Here is a 16,755-nt window from a genome sequence, read left to right as displayed (position 1 = left end):
GTCGGGCTCCTTCTTCCGCGTATGACGCGGCTGCCGTCACCACGTCGTCCGCCCCGCGTCATCACGGCGGGCGGCGTGAAAGTACAGCGCATGCACGCTTTAATCGTGCATGCACAGTACTTTAACACCGGCCACTGTGATGACGCGAGGCGGCCGGCGTGGTGACGTCAACCGTGTCATACACGGAAGAAGGAGCCCGACACTCGGCCGAGGGTAGCCGGGCTGTCGCTGGGCAGCCATTCCGGAGTGGGGACTAGGAGAGGAGCCAGGACGCCGTTGTGGGACCTCCTGACCAGCACTGGGCTGTAGAAAGCCCCGGGTGAGTACTATTTTCATTTTAAGTTGAGCTCGGAGTCCCTTTAAAAGTAGGTGGGATTATGAGTGCAATGGGGGGGGGGGGGCGTGCGATCATGATACACATACGCAGTAAAGCACGCAGTACAGCCTTCCAATTTATAATGGTAACCACTTCACTTCATTTCAGAGTCTCTAACAGTCTTCTAACAGTTCTGGGATGGGCCTCAGACTGTACTGAAGTGTTAAATACCCTTAAAGTACACCCGAACTGAGATGGATATGGAGGCTGCCATATTTATTTCCTTTTAAGCAATATGAGTTTCTTGGCAGCAGTGTCTGAATCACATATCTGAAAAAAAAAAACATGCTACTAATCTTATAAGAAGAATATGGAGGCTGACGTATTTACTTCCTTTTAAACAATACCAGTTGCATGGCAGCCCTGCTGATCTATTTGGCTGCAGTAGTGTCTGAATAGCACCAGAAACAAGCATGCAGCTAATCTTGTCAGATCTGACAATAATGTCAGAAACACCTGATCTGCATATGCTTGTTTAGGATCTATGGCTAAAAGTATTAGAGGCAGAGGATCAGGAGGATAGCAACTAGTATTGCTTAAAAATGAATAAATACAGGGAGTGCAGAATTATTAGGCAAATGAGTATTTTGACCACATCATCATCTTTATGCATGTTGTCTTACTCCAAGCTGTATAGGCTCGAAAGCCTACTACCAATTAAGCATATTAGGTGATGTGCATCTCTGTAATGAGAAGGGGTGTGGTCTAATGACATCAACACCCTATATCAGGTGTGCATAATTATTAGGCAACTTCCTTTCCTTTGGCAAAATGGGTCAAAAGAAGGACTTGACAGGCTTAGAAAAGTCAAAAATAGTGAGATATCTTGCAGAGGGATGTAGCACTCTTTAAAGTGCAAAGCTTCTGAAGCGTGATCATCGAACAATCAAGAGTTTCATTCAAAATAGTCAACAGGATCGCAAGAAGCGTGTGGAAAAACCAAGGCGCAAAATAACTGCCCATGAACTAAGAAAAGTCAAGTGTGCAGCTGCCAAGATGCCATTTGCCACCAGTTTGGCCATATTTCAGAGCTGCAACATTACTGGAGTGCCCAAAAACACAAGGGGCTTGATTCACAAAGCGGTGCTAACCTACTTAGCACGTCTAAAGTCTTTAAACGCGCTAACCAGGGTGCTAAGTAGGTTAGCACCGAATTTCTCAATCAGATCGCGTGCTAACTTTACGCGCGCAAAGTTTTACGCGTGCAAAGTTTTACGCGCGCTAAGTCCCATAGGCTTTAATAGGCACTTCGCGCGGAGCGCCCTGTGCTCTGTGCAGTACGCGCGTAAAGTTTTATGCGCATAAAGTTTTGCGCGCGTAAAGTTTTATGCGCGAAAAGCTTGTTTAGACGTGCTAAGGGGGTTTTCACAGGCGTGCTAACAGTTAGCACCGCTTTGTGAATCAAGCCCAAGGTGTGCAATACTCAGAGATATGGCCAAGGTAAGAAAGGCTGAAAGACGACCACCACTGAACAAGACACACAAGCTGAAACGTCAAGACTGGGCCAAGAAATATCTCAAGACTGATTTTTCTAAGGTTTTATGGACTGATGAAATGAGAGTGAGTCTTGATGAGCCAGATGGATGGGCATGTGGCTGGATTGGTAAAGGGCAGAGAGCTCCAGTCCGACTCAGACGCCAGCAAGGTGGAGGTGGAGTACTGGTTTGGGCTGGTATCATCAAAGATGAGCTTGTGGGGCCTTTTCGGGTTGAGGATGGAGTCAAGCTCAACTCCCAGTCCTACTGCCAGTTTCTGGAAGACACCTTCTTCAAGCAGTGGTACAGGAAGAAGTCTGCATCCTTCAAGAAAAACATGATTTTCATGCAGGACAATGCTCCATCACACGCGTCCAAGTACTCTGCAGCGTGGCTGGCAAGAAAGGGTATAAAAGAAGAAAAACTAATGACATGGCCTCCTTGTTCACCAGATCTTAAGCCCATTGAGAACCTGTGGTCCATCATAAAATGTGAGATTTACAAGGAGGGAAAACAGTACACCTCTCTGAACAGTGTCTGGGAGGCTGTGGTTTCTGCTGCACGCAATGTTGATGGTGAACAGATAAAAACACTGACAGTATCCATGGATGGCAGGCTTTTGAGTGTCCTTGCAAAGAAAGGTGGCTATATTGGTCACTGATTTGTTTTTGTTTTGTTTTTGAATGTCAGAAATGTATATTTGTGAATGTTGAAATGTTATATTGGTTTCACTGGTAAAAATAAATAATTGAAATGGGTATATATTTGTTTTTTGTTAAAGGAATACTATCGATTCACATATTTTTTTCAATTGACACAGGAATTGTTTAGGAAGTGCTGCTAAGTACTGTTGTATACATTTTAGTAGCAACTTCTTTGTTTACTGTTATCAATATACATTCAAACTTTACTGACGCCAAAACTGACGGCAGACTGAGCCATGAGGAGAGGGGAAATTCCCCTCACACTTGATCAGTTACCTCTATGTGTAACTCTGTGTGTGACAGAGAGAAAGATCCTGTGTCCTGTGTTTCTGACTGACGTGTCTGAAGAGAGCAGAGGAAATGTAACTAATTGTCACAGCTTTTCATTCTGTTTTTGCTTTCAGCGTTTGATATGTTTGATATTTGCTTTCTGTAGTCTGATATGCAACTCTGGCTGTGCATTGAAGCAGACACCCCTTCTGCAATTGCTTTGTGCCAATATAGCTAAATCCTCCCCTCAATAAATTACAGCTTTTGCCTCTGATATTTAACATGAAAAGTAGGAAAATGTTTACACAGCTACTTAGACATTATTTGTACATTGTCATTTTAGAACAATAACAATAATATTTATATAGCGCTTTTCTCCCTGGGGACTCAAAGCGCTGTGACCCTGCATTATGCAGTCTCAAAGGCTAGGGAAAAGAGGTGAGTTTTTAGCCTTTTTTTAAAGCTGTCCAGAGAGGGAGCCTCTCGTACTGATTGTGGAAGTGAGTTCCATAGAGTAGGGGCTGCATAGGAAAAGGCCCGAGCACCAAATGTTAAGTGTATCCTGGGAATAACCAGCTTCATCTTGTTGGCAGAGCGGAGGGTGCGTGGAGGGGCATAAAGTTCCAATAGATCTGCTATGTATTTGGGTCCCATGTGGTGTAGAGCCTTGAATGTCAGCAGGCAGATCTTAAAATTGATTCTCCAATTTACTGGTAACCAGTGAAGAGTTTGCAGTACTGGGGTGATGTGTGAGCTGCGGGGGGCATTGGCTAGGAGTCTGGCTGCAGCATTCTGTACTAGCTGTAAGGGGCGCAGAACCTTTTCTGTAGATCCGATGAACAGGGCGTTGCAGTAGTCTAGGCGGGAGGATACAAATGCATGAACCAGGGTAGGTAGGTCTTCAGCTGGGATAAGGTGTTTGATTTTCGCTATATTTCTTAGATGGAAGAAGGAAGACTTGACGACAGCTGATATCTGCTGTTTGAGTTTTAGATTTCCATCCAGGATCACCCCAAGGTTTCGCACAGAGTCTTTATACTGTACAGTATCTCCCCCAATTGCTAGTTTGAGGTGGTGAGCGTTTTGAACTTTATCCATCATGTGTGGACCACCTACCACCAACACCTCTGTTTTGTCAGAGTTCAACCTCAGCCAGCTGGTGTTCATCCAATTTTGTAAATCCACTAGACACGCATTTATGGATGCTGATGGGTCTTGGGTGCCAGGCTTGAAGGACAGATACAGTTGTGTGTCATCTGCATAACAATGGTATCCTAGGCCATAGTTCTGGATTATTTTGCCCAGTGGGAGCATGTAGACTGCAAAGAGTAATGGTGATAGTACAGAACCCTGTGGAACTCCATAGGGAAGTGGCACTGGATTTGAGTAGTGTGTGCCCAGACATACTTGCTGTGTCCTGCCAGATAGGAAGGTCTGAAACCAGCTAAGAACAGTACCCCTTAGGCCACAGTAATTCTTCAGTCGCTGGATTAGTATTTCATGATCCACAGTATCAAATGCTGCAGACAAGTCAAGAAGAATCAAAATTGAGCAATCACCCTTGTCCCTTGCAGTAAGTAGATCGTTCATTACTCGGACTAATGCCGTTTTAGTGCTGTGCCTTTTCCTGAATCCTGACTGAAAAGTATCAAAGATGTTGTTATCTGTAAGCCTGGCTTCCAGCTGGTTGGCGATTACTTTCTCGATAACTTTTGATAGGAATGGTAAGTTCGCCACCGGTCTGTAGTTGGTTACAGAATCAGGATCTAGTGATGGTTTCTTCAAGAGGGGTTTTATGATCGCTTTCTTTAGTTCTTCTGGGAAAAGTCCACTTTGCAAGGAGCACTGAGTGATTTTGTGAAGTGCTGGCCTGATCAGCTCTGAGCACTGCATTAAGGATCCAGTTGGGCCAGGATCCAGGTCGCAGGTAGTGGGGCGGAGACTTTGAATGAGAATTCCAAAATCTTCTTCACTCAGATTTTCAAAGACTTGCCATGGTGGTACGGTAGTAGGCAGATGCAAAGTCCAGTGGTCAATTGATGTTGGTGTAATGCTGGCACGGATGGTAGACACCTTGTTTGTGAAGAACACTTGGGTATCGATAGTATTCCTTTAAGTTGCCTAATAATTATGCACAGTAATAGTCACCTGCACACACAGATATCCCCCTAAAATAGCTAAAACTAAAAACAAACTAAAAACTACTTTCAAAAATATTCAGCTTTGATATTAATGAGTTTTTTGGGTTCATTGAGAACATGGTTGTTGTTCAATAATAAAAGTATTCCTCAAAAATACAACTTGCCTAATAATTCTGCACTCCCTGTATGGAAACCTCCATACTTCAGTTGTCCTTTAATTGCACTTACACAATGAAACAATTATAGAACATATAATAGAATTCACACATCACCAGATCTTTCTCAATGTTCCTCCAGCCCCTAGCCAGTGGCTTTAGCATCCCGAAAGCTAAGGAAAACAGGGTGGATCTCACAGTGTGCTGGTGCTGTGTACAAATCCTATCAGGCAGGCTCTAAATGTCTCAAAGGGTACTTTACTATAGCGCACTCTTTTTCCTTGTTATTAGTGTCCTTGGAAAACACTGCTTCATGGAGCAGGACTATAGGAGTCCCTCTGGATGTTGCATTTGCTGCATGAGCATCTGCATTTAATATTCTTTCGCACTTTGAGTGAAATTCATATCTTGCTATAGACTAAACATGACCAAATGTATAGTTATTGTGTTGATGACATTGCACTTGCACGAAGCACTTTCACATTATGTACCCCTGACAAAGCCTTCACTTTAGGGCACAAAACATGTTGAGTTTTTTCTTTGGGTGGTAAAGCGTTTGTGAGTGAGTTGGGGGTAGAGGTCTGGATGTATTGTAGATATTTATACTGCTAAAAACCCTGTTACTGTACATGTGTCCACCCCACCATACTCATTGATTATATTAGTAATGGATACTGTAAGACCTGGCCATTTGCATCCCTTATAGATAGGTTTTTAGTATAATACACATTATGGCAAACCTTAACTACTTCCCGACCGCCGTATAGACAAATGGCGGCCGGGAAGCTGACGCCGCAAGGACCGCCGTATAGACAAAATGCGGCGGTCCTTGTATGGGCGTGGGCGGAGCGATCGCGTCATCCGTGACGCGATCCTCCGCCGGGAGTCGGAAGCCTGGCATTTTGCCTCTGCTCGCCGGCCACTTAGCAGAGCCGGCGAGCGGAGGAATCCGTAACAATGGCCAATCAGAATGTATAAGGCACTTTGTTAAGTAAACAAAGTGCCTTATACGTGCTTCCTCCTCGCCTCGTGGTCTCATTGTTGCAGAGACCACTAGCGAGGAGGAAGCACTTTGTGAGTATACAGCACACACGTTTTTTTTTGCCTACAGCCCCCCTGATCTCCCACCCCAGGCCTCATACCCCCCCTGATCACCCCAGCAGACCCCTGCCAGCACCCTTGCACCCCTTTAAAAACCCCAACCCCCCCACCTATCACTAACTTTAAACGCTATCCCCTGCGTTAGGTCCCTAACTGCCTCCTAGTCACCCCTGATCCCCCCCCCCTACCTTTAGATCACCCCCAGACTCCATCCCAGACTACCCCCCTGTATACTGTATACATCTGTATACAGCTACCTTACCCTCTGATCCCCCTCTGATCCCCCTCTGATCACCTGTCTATCACCTGTCCATCACCCCTTGGCACCCCCACCCATCAGAGCAGACCCTAACTGCCCCGCGGGGGTAACCGATCACCTGCCCAGGCCCTCGATTGCCCTCATACCCCCCTTCTGATTACATCCCCTGCTCTTTGTTTACATCTGTCCTCCCCAGCAATCACTAACTGATCTGCGATCAGTAACCCCCTGTGTCTGCCTCTCATCAGATCAGGACTCAGTTTGCCCCGTGCAGGCTCCTGATCAACCCCCCACTCCCTCAAATCGCCCTCAGACCCCCCCCCTAATCACCGTCCAAGTGCATTGTTTTTGACTGTGCTGCGCTTGTATTCGATTGTGCTGCGCTTGTATTTGATTGGGCTGCGATTGTATTTGATTGTCCCGTGATCTGCTTCGATTGTCCCGTGATTGTTTGATTGCCTGAGACCCCACTTCCCACCACACCCAACCCTACCCTCCCCCCCCCCCCACCACACCCAACCCCACCCTCCCCCCACCACCTCCAACCACCACCTTCCGAGTGCATCAGATTTGCTTGTGCTGTGATTGGAGTCGATTGTGCTGTAATTGTATTTGATTGTCCCGTGATCGGCTTCGATTGCCCCGTGATTGTTTGATTGCCTGAGACCCCACTTCCCGCCACACCCAATCCCACCCTCCCCCCATCACCTTCCGAGTGCATCAGATTTGATTGGGCTGTGATTGGAGTCGATTGTGCTGTAATTGTATTTGATTGTCCCGTGATCGGCTTCGATTGCCCCGTGATTGTTTGATTGCCTGAGACCCCACTTCCCGCCACACCCAATCCCACCCTCCCCCCATCACCTTCCGAGTGCATCAGATCTGCTTGTGCTGTGATTGGAGTCGATTGTGCTGTAATTGGATTTGATTGTCCCGTGATTGTTTGATTGCCTCTGAGACCCCACTTCCCACCAACCCCAATACCTCTCAAATACTCCCTTTTTGCTAGGTAGGTGCTCTTTTTTTCTGGGTAGTCTCGGAGGAAAACCCCATAAATTTAGCAATCCAAAATGGCAAGAAGGGGGCTTTCCGATGACGAGGTATACAGGTATATGGACCAGTCGGATGAGTTCTTTTGGGAAGAATCATCCGTCGAATCTTCCGGGTCCAATTTTGAACCTGTAGAAAGCAGTGGTTCCCTGACCGATACTGATGACGAGGCTATGGTGCCGGCTACAGCCAGGCGTACCAGACCCCAAGTCGTTAGACCGCAGGTGGCGCAGGATCCGCCTCAAGGGCAGCAGGGTGGTGCTAGCGCTGTTGATAGTTTTCTTGGTGAGGCAGGCACCAGCAGCGCAGCATCTCCTGGACTTAGTGCCAGTGCTTCCGTAGACCCTGACGAAGTGGTGAGCGTCAGCATGGAAGTGGAAACTGGTACGGTGGCAAGTGCAGTAGTACCCCCGTCGCAGCCACCAAGAAGAAGACGGGCCCGTAGTACCCATAGACTCCCAGAGGTGCTGGCACAACCAGATTGGCAATCCCCTGATTCCGCCGCACCCGTAGTGCCCCCTTTCACCGCCCAGTCTGGAGTCCAGGTGGCGACAGCTCATCTAGGAACGGCCCTAGACTTTTTGCAGCTGTTCATCACCCAGGTTCTCCTGGACTTAATTGTGGTTGAGACCAATCGTAAAGCCACACAATTCATCACCGAGCACCCGGAGAGCATGTATGCCCAGCCTTTCGGGTGGAAACCAGTCCAAGTTTCCGACATTAAAATCTTTTTGGCCCTTATCCTTCACTTGGGACTAATGAAACAAAATGTATTGCGGTCGTATTGGTCTACGAACCCAGTACATCATGTTCCCTTGTACCCTGCTGCCATGTCCAGGACACGATTTGAGTCCATCCTGCGCTTCCTGCACTTCAACGACGACGAAACCTGTCTTGAAAGGGGAGACCCTGCTTATGACCGGCTCCACAAAATTCGGCCCCTCATAGACCACCTGTCCTCAACATTTGCAGATGCTTATATCCCTGAACAGAACATCTGCGTAGACGAGTCCCTCTTACGCTTTACCGGGCGCCTTGGCATCAAACAGTACATCCCAAGCAAGCGCGCCCGGTATGGGGTGAAACTGTATAAGCTCTGTGAAAGGGCCACAGGCTATACATGTCGTTTTAGGGTCTATGAGGGAAAAGACTCAAAATTGGAGCCGGTCGGATGCCCTGACTACCTGGGGAGCAGTGGAAAGGTTGTGTGGGACTTGGTGTCACCCTTGTTCCGGAAGGGGTACCATCTTTTTGTGGACAATTATTACACAAGTGTGGCCCTCTTTCAGCACTTAAAGTTAGAAGGAATCCGATGCTGTGGCACTGCGCGGCCTAGTCGCCAGGGCTTCCCCCAACGGCTCGTTACCACCAGACTTCAACGGGGGCAGAGGGCCGCCTTGCGTACTGAAGACCTGCTCGCGGTGAAATGGAAGGACAAGAGGGACGTTTACTTTCTGTCCACCATTCACACAGACACGACTGTCCAAATTCAACGGGCAACTAAGGTCATTGAAAAGCCCCTTGTCGTCCACGAATATAATGTCAACATGGGAGGGGTGGACTTCAATGACCAGAGGTTAGCGCCCTATTTAGTTACCCGGAAAACAAGACGCTGGTATAAGAAAGTGTCTTTTTATCTGATTCAATTGGCAGTTTACAACAGCTTTGTTCTCTACAGTAAGGCTGGGAGAACTGGATCTTTCCTCCAATTTCAGGAACAGATCATTCTGGACATCCTGTATCCAGGAGGTGCCAGGCCCCCCCCCCCCCAGATGCAACTAGCCGACTGCATGGTAGGCATTACGCCTATCAGATTCCGTGTGCCCCAGGTCAACGCATCCGAAGAAAACGTTGTCGTGTCTGCAGCAGGACTGGAAGAAGGAATGACACCAGTTTTTATTGTCCCCGCTGTCCTGACCAGCCTGGCCTATGCGTAGGGCCGTGTTTTGAGAGGTACCACGAGCAGGTACACTATTAGAACCTAGGGAACTCCAGACACAGGAGTAGGCACACACTCAGTGGTCTTTTGCACATTGTCGCAGGGAGAGGAGAGGTAAGCTTGAAGACCAAACGGGTAAGCATAAAAGTGGGAAGAAGGATCGGTTTCCATGCTTGATATTGCTGATCTGTCCTGGATTGGCGATATAAGACGGCATGTTTGAATTTCCCTTGAGTGTGGACACCCCCGGTTTATATGTGATTTGGGCCGATGATGATGCTTTAATGCCACACAGAGTCATCTCTATTGGCAGGCATATTGCTGTATCCTACAGGCATAATGCTGTATACTAAAGTTCTGAGGCCCAGTCACATAAGTTGGTGGCTCACCCTGAGTGCAGGGTGGCACGGGGTGTCTCTCTCCTGAGGTTATCACTGCCATTGATGTGGAGGAAGATCTGCCATTGATGGGGAGCAAGGTATGTTTGCCGTTCATTTTTCCTTTCAGCCCAGAGTGCATTACTTGTATATCCAATATAAGGAGTATAGCAGAAACTCCTAATACTGGCCATACATGTAATGATTGCAGAGACCCTAAAATGCCAGGACAGACTCCACAAATGACCCCATTTTGGAAAGAGGACACCCTAAAGTATTATGTGAGGTGCACAGTGAGTTCATAAAAGATTTTAATTTTTGTCACAAGTTAGCAGAATTTTTTTTTTTATTTTTTTTTAACAAAGTGTCATTTTCCGTTAACTTGTGACAAAAAATAAAATTTTCAATGACCTCACCATTACCCTCATGGAATACCTTGTTGTGTATTCTTTCCAAAATGGGGTCATTTGTGGGGTTTGTTAACTGTCCTGGCAAGTGGGCGGGGTGCTAAATTGTGAGCACCCCTGTAAAGCCTAAAGGTACTCATTGGACTCTGGGCCCCTTAGAGCAGTTAGGGTGCAAAAAAGTGCCACACGTGGTATTGCCGTACTCGGGAGAAGTAGTACAATGTGTTTTGGGGTGTATTTTTACACATACCCATGCTGGGTGGGAGAAATACCTCTGTAAATGACAATCTTTTGATTTTTTTTACGCACAATTGTCCATTTACAGAGTTATTTCTCCCACCCAGCATGGGTATGTGTAAAAATACACCCCAAAACACATTGTACTACTTCTCCCGAGTACGGCGATACCACATGTGTGGCACTTTTTTGCACCCTAACTGCGCTAAAGGGCCCAAAGTCCAATGAGCACCTTTAGGATTTCACAGGTCATTTTGCGGAATTTGATTTCCAGACTCCTCCTCACGGCTTAGGGCCCCTAAAATGCCAGGGCAGTATAGGAACCCCACAAATGACCCCATTTTAGAAAGAAGACACCCCAAGGTATTCCGTTAGGAGTATGGTGAGTTCATAGAAGATTTTATTTTTTGTCGAAAGTTAGCGGAAAATAGATTTTTAATGTTTTTTTCACAAAGTGTCATTTTCCACTAACTTGTGACAAAAAATAAAATCTTCTATGAACTCACCATACTCCTAACGGAATACCTTGGGGTGTCTTCTTTCTAAAATGGGGTCATTTGTGGGGTTCCTATACTGCCCTGGCATTTTAGGGGCCCTAAACCGTGAGGAGTAGTCTGGAAATCAAATTCCGCAAAATGACCTGTGAAAGCCTAAAGGTGCTCATTGGACTTTGGGCCCTTTAGCGCAGTTAGGGTGCAAAAAAGTGCCACACATGTGGTATCGCCGTACTCGGGAGAAGTAGTACAATGTGTTTTGGGGTGAATTTTTACACATACCCATGCTGGGTGGGAGAAATATCTCTGTAAATGGACAATTGTGTGTAAAAAAATCAAAAGATTGTCATTTACAGAGGTATTTCTCCCACCCAGCATGGGTATGTGTAAAAATACACCCCAAAACACATTGTACTACTTCTCCCGAGTACGGCGATACCACATGTGTGGCACTTTTTTGCACCCTAACTGCGCTAAAGGGCCCAAAGTCCAATGAGCACCTTTAGGATTTCACAGGTCATTTTGCGGAATTTGATTTCCAGACTCCTCCTCACGGCTTAGGGCCCCTAAAATGCCAGGGCAGTATAGGAACCCCACAAATGACCCCATTTTAGAAAGAAGACACCCCAAGGTATTCCGTTAGGAGTATGGTGAGTTCATAGAAGATTTTATTTTTTGTCGAAAGTTAGCGGAAAATAGATTTTTAATGTTTTTTTCACAAAGTGTCATTTTCCACTAACTTGTGACAAAAAATAAAATCTTCTATGAACTCACCATACTCCTAACGGAATACCTTGGGGTGTCTTCTTTCTAAAATGGGGTCATTTGTGGGGTTCCTATACTGCCCTGGCATTTTAGGGGCCCTAAACCGTGAGGAGTAGTCTGGAAATCAAATTCCGCAAAATGACCTGTGAAAGCCTAAAGGTGCTCATTGGACTTTGGGCCCTTTAGCGCAGTTAGGGTGCAAAAAAGTGCCACACATGTGGTATCGCCGTACTCGGGAGAAGTAGTACAATGTGTTTTGGGGTGAATTTTTACACATACCCATGCTGGGTGGGAGAAATATCTCTGTAAATGGACAATTGTGTGTAAAAAAATCAAAAGATTGTCATTTACAGAGGTATTTCTCCCACCCAGCATGGGTATGTGTAAAAATACACCCCAGAACACATTGTACTACTTCTCCCGAGTACGGCGATACCACATGTGTGGCACTTTTTTGCACCCTAACCCTAAGGGCCCAAAGTCCAATGAGCACCTTTAGGATTTCACAGGTCATTTTGCGGAATTTGATTTCCAGACTCCTCCTTACGGCTTAGGGCCCCTAAAATGCCAGGGCAGTATAGGAACCCCACAAATGACCCCATTTTAGAAAGAAGACACCCCAAGGTATTCCGTTAGGAGTATGGTGAGTTCATAGAAGATTTTATTTTTTGTCGAAAGTTAGCGGAAAATAGATTTTTAATGTTTTTTTCACAAAGTGTCATTTTCCACTAACTTGTGACAAAAAATAAAATCTTCTATGAACTCACCATACTCCTAACGGAATACCTTGGGGTGTCTTCTTTCTAAAATGGGGTCATTTGTGGGGTTCCTATACTGCCCTGGCATTTTAGGGGCCCTAAACCGTGAGGAGTAGTCTGGAAATCAAATTCCGCAAAATGACCTGTGAAATCCTAAAGGTACTCATTGGACTTTGGGCCCCTTAGCGTACTTGGGGTGCAAAAAAGTGCCACACGTGGTACCGCCGTACTCGGGAGAAGTAGTATAATGTGTTTTGGGGTGTATTTTTACACATACCCATGCTGGGTGGGAGAAATAACTCTGTAAATGGACAATTGTGTGTAAAAAAAATCAAAACATTGTCATTTACAGAGATATTTCTCCCACCCAGCATGGGTATGTGTAAAAATACACCCCAAAACACATTATACTACTTCTCCTGAGTACGGCAATACCACATGTGTGGCACTTTTTTGCAGCCTAACTGCGCTAAGGGGCCCAAAGTCCAATGAGCACCTTTAGGCTTTACAGGGGTGCTTACAATTTAGCACCCCCCAAAATGTCAGGACAGTAAACACACCCCACAAATGACCCCATTTTGGAAAGTAGACCCTTCAAGGTATTCAGAGAGGGGCATGGTGAGTCCGTGGCAGATTTCATTTTTTTTTGTCGCAAGTTAGAAGAAATGGAAACTTTTTTTTTTTTTTTTTTTGTCACAAAGTGTCATTTTCCGCTTACTTGTGACAAAAAATAATATCTTCTATGAACTCACTATGCCTCTCAGTGAATACTTTGGGATGTCTTCTTTCCAAAATGGGGTCATTTGGGGGGTATTTATACTATCCTGGAATTCTAGCCCCTCATGAAACATGACAGGGGGTCAGAAAAGTCATAGATGCTTGAAAATGGGAAAATTCACTTTTGGCACCATAGTTTGTAAACGCTATAACTTTTACCCAAACCAATAAATATACGCTGAATGGGTTTTTTTTTTATCAAAAACATGTTTGTCCACATTTTTCGCGCTGCATGTATACAGAAATTTTACTTTATTTGAAAACTGTCAGCACAGAAAGTTAAAAAAATCATTTTTTTGCCAAAATTCATGTCTTTTTTGCTGAATATAATAAAAAGTAAAAATCGCAGGAGCAATCAAATCGCACCAAAAGAAAGCTTTATTAGTGACAAGAAAAGGAGCCAAAATTCATTTAGGTGGTAGGTTGTATGAGCGAGCAATAAACCGTGAAAGCTGCAGTGGTCTGAATGGAAAAAAAGTGGCCGGTCCTTAAGGGGTAGAAAGCCCTAGGTCCTCAAGTGGTTAATAATGCTGCCTTCAGATTTTTTTTAAAGAATAACATAATATTTAAAAAAAATTTTTTATCAATATGAATAGGAAAGGTACTAAGACCATAAAATTATGTCCTAAAGTTAAGGCATGCCTGATCTTTTTAACCTGAATTGAGAGTTCATGCTGCCACCCATGTTACAACCCACTTCAGGAGGGTGGCGGGGGGGCTACCTATCTATTTCCAAATGTCTATCAAGGGTGCCCACCTCTCTCTCCTTCCCTGTGCCTATATGCAGAGCTACCACAGCAGAATGCCCATATCTACAGGTATTCTATCGCCGAGACACTCATCTCCTCTTCAGAGCAGCTTGTGTGCATTAGTGTTCCTCCATTGGCTCCCGATGATGTCACCGAGAGCCGATGAAGGGATGATAATGCATGTGAGCTGCACTGTTCATATCCACATTTGAAAAATAGTTCCAAATGTATTCATTAGGCTACTGACATCATTGTGAAAGTGAGGATAATGTGAGTAGGGCTCCTGGGCTTCCACATTAATCCATGAAACTACCCATCGTGAAAGGTGAATAAGGTCAAATAAGAGGTGAAAGTAGAGAGGCCCAGTTCAATGTTGCAGCACAAGTTACATTTACATAAGGTTTCAGCAGGTTAGGTCTCTAGAAATATTGATCATTTTCACTGAAGGTAGCCTCTGATTAGATTGTGATTTTGATGTGACTGATTTGCTGTAAGGAAATAATTTTTAATAACACTGTATGCTCTTTTTCAGACAGGGTGCTGGTACACTGTGCTGTTGGTATCAGCAGGTCAGCAACTTTGGTTCTTGCTTACCTAATGATTCATCATCATCTTTCTCTAACACAAGCCATAGAAAAGGTACAAGAGAATCGCTGGATCTGTCCGAACATAGGTTTCCTCCAACAGTTAATACACCTGGATGAAGAGTTGCATTCAGCAAGGAGCAAAAACATGCAAGAGCAAAAAGCAGAAATCTGTTGAACGTATTATTTTACTTTAATTGTTGACATCTGCATAAAAGCCCATACTTTTATTATAAAACTTTTGGTTAGGTTGGAATAATAATTATATTTATGCAATTAGCGTTGATCTCAGCTATTCCTACTTTACTTGTTTTGATTTTTTTTTTACTGTACAGTTTATATGAATGGTAGGTCAGATTGTTTTCTATACTGACTCAGAGAACTCTGTATATAAACCATGCATTTGTCTGAAATCCTCGTCTTTAAACTGACTTCCATTTTGCATAAAGTCTTTGGAAGTCAGTAATGCTCTTGCTGTAACTATATTTCATATATGAAAGAATGTGTGTACGTTTGAAGGCTAACACTGTAGTTTTAAAATGGAAATTAAGTCAAAAACGTGTACGTGTGTGTGTGTGTATGTGTGCGTGTGCGTGTTTGTGTGTGTGTGTGTGAGAGAGAGAGAGAGAGAGAGAGAGAGAGAGAGAGAGAGAGAGAGAGAGAGAGAGAGAGAGAGAGATGGCTTTAGAACCCCTTAGGCCCCGTTTACATCACAAACGCGGATGGCCACGCATGCGAACGCACGCCATCCGCGTTTGTGTGCGTTGCGTGGCTGATCCCATCACTGAAAAGTGAATGGGACAGCCACGCGTTTTTACAAAAATGCGTGCAGCATGCGTTCCCGGACCGCACAGGTCCGGAACGCATGCAGTGTGAACATCAGACATTGCACTCTATGCAATGTCTGATGTCGTGCGTGTCGGCCACCTGCACGCGTTTCCAAAATGCGGCTGGAAACGCGTGCAGTGTGAACGGGGCCTTAGGGTTTTACAGTTGTTGTTGTTGCTTTTTCTTGCATACTTTTGCGATTGTCAGCAGAACAGAAGTTGGCCATAAATTACTTAAAGTGAACCTCCAGACTAAAAACCTACTCAGCAGCACTGAAAGGGCTTGGTGTTTCTTTAACAGTTTCACAGCATCAGAACTTTGTTTTTCTTACCCAAGCCTCATTTTTAGCTGCACAGAAGCTAAGCTCCACCCCATCAAAGATATCTGCCCGGGCGCAATTTTGTTTTTTTAAATGTTGAATTTAAGATTTGAAGCCTAGTGTGCTGGGAGGGGTGATCAGGACACAGGACAGTTGGAACTGTGTTGCATGCTCCATGTCACCTCTTTTCAACTAAAAAGATGGCTGCACCCATGAAATCACAAACATTTGCCTGTTCTTTTAAAACAGGGTGGGTAAGAGATTATACTACCTATCTATTTTAATTAACATAACTAATGTAACTTAATTACAGTATGTTTGTTTAGGCTGAAGTTCCTCTTTAAAGGACACCTGACCTGAAGTGAGAGGGATATGGAGGCTGTCATATTTATCTTTTATTCTATACCAGTTACCTGGCTATCCTGCTGATCTTTAACAAATCTGTAAAGTCTCAATTAGACACCTGAAACAAGCATGTTGCAAATACAATCAAAATGTAGTCAAAAATCTGATGTGCATGCTTGTTCAGGGTCTGTGGCTAAAAATATTAGAGGCAGAGGATCAGTAGGACAGCCAGGCAATTTACATTAATTAGAAAAAAAAAATTATATGGCAACATCCATATCCATATCCCTACTTCAGGTGTGTGTTAATGCAGCACTTATTTGAGCAACAGAGGTGGGGTTTTACTTCTCTTTGCAGACAGTGCTCTAACTTCCTGTTGTTTAGAAAATGTTACATTTGCGAACAGGAACGGAATCCTTCTACACTGTGTCCAAAATTTGAAAGAATTATGTTGCATGCTTCTGGTAAAGAATCAGGATAGCCTGGAGTGCCATTGGTCTGGGGGGGGGGGGGGGGGGCACCACCTCTGCTTTCTGAGGCAGAGGAACTCACTGACTGGCTATTTCTGGACCTGCAAATAAAACGGTTAAACACACTTATTCTGTCTAGCTAGCAACAACAGTAGCGTCTCCTCAGAAGTCTAGG

General features: G+C 44.8%; 1 protein-coding gene across 2 annotated transcripts in view; it reads left to right on the top strand.

Moving 5' to 3' along the window:
* LOC137534060 (dual specificity protein phosphatase 13A-like) overlaps window positions 1–14,899 on the top strand; it is a 79,328-nt gene extending 64,429 nt beyond the window's left edge. For both annotated transcript variants that reach the window (XM_068255391.1, XM_068255390.1), the window contains exon 3: window positions 14,567–14,899. In XM_068255391.1, coding sequence (XP_068111492.1) covers window positions 14,567–14,796 — 230 coding nt within the window. In that variant the 3' untranslated portion in view covers window positions 14,797–14,899. The remainder of the gene's footprint in view (window positions 1–14,566) is intronic.
* Window positions 14,900–16,755: the final 1,856 nt, after the last annotated feature.

The sequence above is a fragment of the Hyperolius riggenbachi genome, chromosome 10, assembly GCF_040937935.1.
Source record: "Hyperolius riggenbachi isolate aHypRig1 chromosome 10, aHypRig1.pri, whole genome shotgun sequence".
Taxonomy (NCBI): domain Eukaryota; kingdom Metazoa; phylum Chordata; class Amphibia; order Anura; family Hyperoliidae; genus Hyperolius; species Hyperolius riggenbachi.
Note: the sequence above shows the minus strand (reverse complement) of the source record. Positions and strands in the feature narration are given on the sequence as shown.